The sequence below is a fragment of the Sorex fumeus genome, unplaced genomic scaffold (genome assembly GCF_029834395.1).
Source record: "Sorex fumeus unplaced genomic scaffold, SorFum_2.1 ptg000048l, whole genome shotgun sequence".
Classification (NCBI taxonomy): domain Eukaryota; kingdom Metazoa; phylum Chordata; class Mammalia; order Eulipotyphla; family Soricidae; genus Sorex; species Sorex fumeus.
Window position 1 is genome coordinate 3,047,438 of NW_026606105.1, and position 6,480 is coordinate 3,053,917.

Consider the following 6,480-nt stretch of genomic DNA (forward strand, 5'->3'; position numbering starts at 1 on the left):
AAGAAATCAAGCTCTCACTATTCGCAGATGATATGATACTCTACTTAGAGAACCCAATAACTTCCACCAAAAAACTCTTAGAAACAATAGACTCGTATAGTAAAGTTGCAGGTTATAAAATCAATACCCAAAAGTCCATGGCTTTCCTATACGCAAACAGTGAGAGAGAAGAAAGCAACATGAAAAAAACAATCCCCTTCACAATTGTGCCCCAGAAAATCAAGTACCTAGGAGTCAGCTTAACTAAGGAAGTAAAGGACCTGTACAAAGAAAACTACAAAACGCTACTTCAGGAAATAAAAGAGGACATGAGGAAATGGAAAGATATCCCCTGCTCATGGGTCGGGAGACTTAACATTGTCAAAATGGCAATACTCCCGAAAGCATTGTATAAATTCAATGCAATCCCTATAAGGATACCCATGACATTCTTCAAAGAAATGGAGCAAACACTCTTGAAATTTATATGGAACAATAAGCCCCCACGAATAGCTAAAGCAATTCTTGGGAAAAAGAAACTGGGAGGAATCAACCTCCCGAACTTCAAACTGTACTACAAAGCAGTAATAATTAAAACAGCATGGTACTGGAACAAAGGCAGAACTGCAGACCAATGGAACAGGGTTGAATACACTGACATCTCTCCTCAATCATATGCTCATCTAATCTTTGATAAAGGTGCAAGTAATGTGAAGTGGAGTAAGGAAAGCCTCTTTAATAAATTGTGTTGGCATCACTGGACGGCTACATGCAAAAAAATAGGCTCAGAACTCTGCCTAACACCATGTACAAAAGTAAGATCAGAATGGATTAAAGACCTCAACATCAGACCAGAAACCATAAGGTACATTGAAGATAAAGTTGGCAAAACCCTCCATGACATTGAAGCTAATGGTATCTTCAAGGATGCCACGCCACTGGCCGAGCAAGTGAAAACAGAGATAGATAAATGGGACTATCTTAAACTAAGAAGCTTCTGCACCTCCAAAGAAACAGTGACCAAAATACAAAGACAGTCTACAGAATGGGAAAGGATATTCACCGAATACACATCTGACAAGGGGTTGATATCCAGGATATACAAAATACTGGTTAAACTCCACAAGAAGAAAACATCCAACCCCATCCAAAAATGGGGCAATGAAATGAACAGAAACTTTCTCAAAGAAGAAATCCGAATGGCAAAAAAGCACATGAGAAAATGCTCTACATCATTAATCATCAGGGAGATGCAGATCAAAACCACAATGAGATACCATCTCACACCTCAGAGACTGGCCCACATTCAAAAGAACAAAAGCAACCGATGCTGGCGTGGATGTGGCGAGAAAGGGACACTCCTTCACTGTTGGTGGGAATGTCCACTGGTTCAGCCCTTCTGGAAAACAGTATGGAAGATTCTCAAAAAATTAGAAATTGAGCTCCCATTTGACCCAGCAATACCACTCCTGGGAATATATCCCAGAGAGGCAAAAATGTATAGTCGAAGTGACATCTGCACTTGTTTGTTCATTGCAGCCCTCTTTACAATAGCCAGAAACTGGAAGAAACCTGAATGCCCAAGAACAGATGACTGGTTAAAGAAACTTTGGTACATCTACACAATGGAGTACTATGTAGCTGTTAGAAAAGATGAAGTCATGAAATTTACATACAAGTGGTACAATATGGAAAGTATCATGCTAAGCGAAATGAGTCAGAAAGAGAGGGATAGACATAGAAAGATTGCATTCATCTGGGGGATATAAAGTAACAAAGTATGAGATTAATACCCAAGAATAGCTGAGATCAGCACCAGGAGGATTACTCCATAACTTAGAGGCCAGCCGGGTATCCTAGAGGAAAGGGCTATTCAGATAGAGAAGGGAGCACCAAATAAAGGATGTTTGGAGGATCCTCCCAGGAGGGGAGATGCATGTCGAAAGTAGACTATGGACTGAACATGTTTGCCACTCAATGCCTCTTTTGCAGACCACAACACCCAAAAGGAGAGAGAGAACACAGGGGATTGCCCTGCCACAGAGACGGGGGGATGGGGGGATGGGGGTGGGAGGGATATTATCCATGGTGGTGGAAAATGGGCACTGGTGGAGGGATGGGTATCTGATCATTGTATAATTGAAACCAAAGCACAAAAAATTGTAAATCTACAACTTTAAAAAAAATTAAATAAAATAAAGGGGGAAAAAAAAATTTACATACAGGTGGTACAACATGGAAAATATCATGCTAAGGGAAATGAGTCAGAAAGAGAGGGACACACATAGAAAGATTGCATTCATATGGGGAATAAAAAGAAACAAAATAGGAGACCAACTCCCAAGAATAGCCAAGGTAAGCACCAGGAGGTTTACTCCATGGCTTGGAAGCCAGCCGCACACTCTAAGGGTAAAGGCAGCTCAGATAGAGAAGGGAGCACCAACTAAAGGATGCTGGGAGGATCCTCCCAGGATGGGAGAAGCATGCTGAAGGTAGTCTATAGACCGAACATCATTGCCACTCAATGCCTCTTTTGCAAACCACAGCACCCAAAAGGAGAGAGAACAAAAGGGAATGCCCTGCCACAGAGGCAGGGTGGGACGGGGGTGATGGGTCGTGGGAGGGACACTGGGAACCGTGGTTTTGGAAAATGGGCACTGGTGGAGGAATGGGTACTTGATCATTGTATAATTGAAACCCAAAGCACAAAAATTTGTAAGTTTACAACTGTACCTTATGGTGTTTCCTAATGAAATTTTTTTTTAAAGAATACATGATGTATAATTATGTGCTTGTTGAATTTGATTTGCTAATTTTTTTTTTTACTAATAAACCTGCATCCGGGAGCTGGGTTTTATAGTCTCTGTGTCTTGGCCATTGATGGGACCAACCTGGCGCTGTCGGCAGCTGGTGGGTGTGACGCCTACCTACTGGAAAAGGCGGGGTCTGGGTGGAGAAGGCCCAGTCCCAATCCGAGTAGGCTTGGAGACCTCAGCCCCAGGACCCGCATGCCTGGGTTCCTCTGCCAGTTCTTTCATGCGTGAGGCCCGTCCGGCCGTGTGGAGAGTGGTCCCAGCATGGCTGTGACTGGCTCCAGAGGTCCTCAGCTGCTGGGGCTCTGCTCAGGGCAGGGTGGGGGGAGAAACTCAACCCTCCCCCCTACAAGGGGCCCCGGTGAGAACAGCCAGGCGTGGGGGCAGGAGACTGCGCTATTCTCCTCTGGGAGCTGGGTTTTATAGTCTCTGCATCTTGGCCGACTTCTTATCTTTCCTTTGGAGAACCTGGCAGGCTACAAAAAGTATCCTGCCCGCACGGCGGAGTCTGGCAAACTTCCCGTGTCGTACTCAATATGCCAAATACCAGTAACAATGATTGGTCTCATCCTCCTAATCCTGAGAGAGCGTTGAAATGGCACTTTTAAAATCACAGGGCTAGGTAGAAGGAGACGTTACTGGTGCCTGCTCGAGACAATCAACCAACAACAGGATGATCGTGATCGTGAATATTTTGTTGATCATATTTTTCGTTTGTTTGGGGTCACTCCCAGCCATGCTTAGGGCTTATTCCTTGCTCTGAGCCAGGGATTACTCCTAGTGGATCTTAGGAGACCACATAGGATGCCAGGGATTGAACCAGTGGCTGTTGTGTGCAAGATAATCCTCTTACCTGGTGTACTATTTCCTTAGTCCTTGTTAAATATAATTTTAATATTTGTTAAGATATTGTAAAATTTTCTTGTGTATATATTTTGTTTTCACAAGATACCTAGCCTACTTTCATAGAAAGTATTAAGAAATGTTTTTTTCTTTAAATTTCAAAGAAAATTTGAAGATTATATTAAATTTTATTGAGAGGTTTAATAGAAATCTGTGATATCTGAGTTTTTTCTATTTAGGAGATTTTAATTATTTTTCTATATTTTTAATAATTACACTGCATTGAGATTTCTTATTTAAATGACACCTTGCATGTTTCTAGAAAATTACCTAGCCCTTTTAGATGATACATTTTGTTTTTGTAATTTTTAGAATCTTATGTTATATTTACTTTCTTTGTTTCTACAGTTACTATTTAATTTGCTTAGTAATTTTTCTTTGACCTTAAAATCACCATGGTTTGTTGAAAGTATGTTGTTATATAGTTATAAAGATTTTTTCCACTTTTCCTTCTGATACTGATTTCTGCTTATTCCTTTTCATTAAGAAAAGTTGCATTGTAAGATTTTATCTTTAAGTTGTGAAGAGTTGTATTGTGGCCTAATATTTGATTTAACCTGGCAAATATCCCATGTCCACTTTAGAACAACTTGTACTCTGTTGTTTGTTTATCTTTTATGTCTCTTAGATATATTTTTCTAATGTGTTCTTCAGGTCCTTTGTTTACCATTAAATTTCTATCTCATTGTTGTACTTAAAATTGAAAGTAGGTTACTGAAACATAACTACATTGTGATGCTATTTATGATATTTTTCAGTTGTCAGTCTTTGCTTCATAAATTTGAGGCCTTTTATAATAAGTTAACATATACTATATGCTACATATTTTAATGAAAATTATTTCTATTTCTATTATAAGTTTTCCATCTTTAACAGTGTTTAAGTGTAACATCTATTTTTTCATTCTTTCACTTTCATCTTACATGTGCCCTTACAATAAATATGAACCTCTCATAGGTATACTTGTATCATAGTAACTTAAATTCATAGAGTATATTTATATCTTTGATTGAGACATTTTAACATAGCTCAATTAAAATAGCTTGTAGTAAATGACTACCTATTCTTATTTGAAAAGTGCATCCTGCATTTCTTTTAGCTATATGTTAATATTTTTTTTCTTACAGACTTACTCCAGTTTCACTGATTTTTTAAAATATATTTTCATGCTTCGATGACTTGGTTTTTTTTTTCATTTTTCTTCTTTTTGATTTTTGGACCACATCGCGAGGTTCTTAGCTCGTGGTTTTTCTTTAAGCATTTATAAAATCACCATGCTTCCTATGGCCTATACTCTGCTGAAAAATCCTGTGTTCATATAGGAATTTCTTTATGTAAGAAAAATTGATTTTCCTTCCTGGAATGAAGGAATATCGCCTACTAGTGATATTCATGTATAATTCATTAGCAATCATGCACATTTGGAGGATTTTCCTTCAGTTTTATTGCTCTAGTGAAAAACATAATACCCCAGCAACATCAACTGCATCACAGTTCAACCCTCTTTTATATTGTTCTCTGCCTCTGCACGACTTTCTTGAAGGCAGCCTTGACCTGAGCATTCCTTAGACTGTAGACAAGAGGGTTTAGCAGCGGATTGAAGAGGTCATAAAACAGGGAAAGGATTTTCTTTTGCTCATCTTGGTGTCCACTGTCTGGGACCAAGTAAAACATCATGGCGATGCCAAAGTAGAACCCAACCACACAGAGATGGGAAGAACAGGTGTAGAAGGCCTTTTTGCGGCCCTCTTTTGACTGGATCTTCAGAATGGCCCAGAGGATGTGCATATAGGAAACCAGCATCAGGGAAAGAGGTCCAATTAAGATGAACACACCACCAGTAAGCACATACGTTTTGTTCATCCATGTATCACCACAAACCAACTTCAGGACAGCTAGAATTTCACAATAGAAGTGATTCACAGACAGAGACCCACAGAAATTAAATCTCAGAAAGAAAAGTAGATTTCCTAGGGCCACCGAAAAACCACATAACCAAGAAATGATGGCCAGGACCGTGCACTTTTTCCAACTCATGATGAGAGTATATTGGAGGGGGTGACAGATGGCCACATACCTATCATAAGACATCGCCAACAAGATCATGCACTCTGTGGAAGCGAGAGCCAAATACAAGATCATCTCCATAGCACACGAGACATAGGGGATTGTTTTCTTATGCATCACTAAGGTTTCCAGAAATTTGGGCAAGTTACTGGAAGCATAGGCTATGTCAATGATGGCTAGATGAGAAAGGAAGAAATACATGGGGGTGTGTAGATTGGGGTCCAACCAAATAAGTGCCAAGATCATGCCATTTGCCAGCAGGTTAGACAAGTAAAGCAGAGAGAAGATGTAGAAAAGAATCACTTCTGTTTCTTCACTGATCGGGAATCCCACCAAGATGAATTCTGGGAACCATGATTGGTTGCCTCCCATTCTTCTGTAACAGGTTGTCAAGGATCGAAGTGTGATAGATTCCTTAGAGCTGGAAGTCAGTAAAAAGTATGGTTATTTATCTTATATTGGGCTCATAAGACATTATATTCTACTTGGCTAAGCTTCACCTCCCGTGTATGTTTTCTTTACCTCTTTTTATATCACTTGATCACTTGTATACTTTTCACATAAGTACATATATACTTTTTATATAAGTAGCTTAATTTTCAGATGTAGCACTGTAGCACTGTCCTCCCGTTGTTCATCAATTTTCCCAAGCGGGCACTAATAATGTCTCCGTTATGAGACTTGCTGTTATTGTTTTTGGCATATTGAATACATCTCG

General features: G+C 39.6%; 1 protein-coding gene across 1 annotated transcript; it reads right to left on the reverse strand.

The window, feature by feature from the left end:
* Positions 1 to 5,201: 5,201 nt before the first annotated feature.
* Positions 5,202 to 6,134, reverse strand: LOC130032471 (olfactory receptor 2A5-like). Its single transcript, XM_056124028.1, has one exon. The coding sequence runs from the start codon at positions 6,132 to 6,134 to the stop codon at positions 5,202 to 5,204; it is 933 nt and encodes a 310-aa protein (XP_055980003.1).
* Between the last annotated feature and the right edge of the window lie 346 nt (positions 6,135 to 6,480).

Coding starts and splice junctions, on each gene's coding strand:
- LOC130032471 (XM_056124028.1), bottom strand. CDS start 6,134: ATGGGAGGCAACCAATCATGGTTCCCAGAATTCATCTTGGTGGGATTC.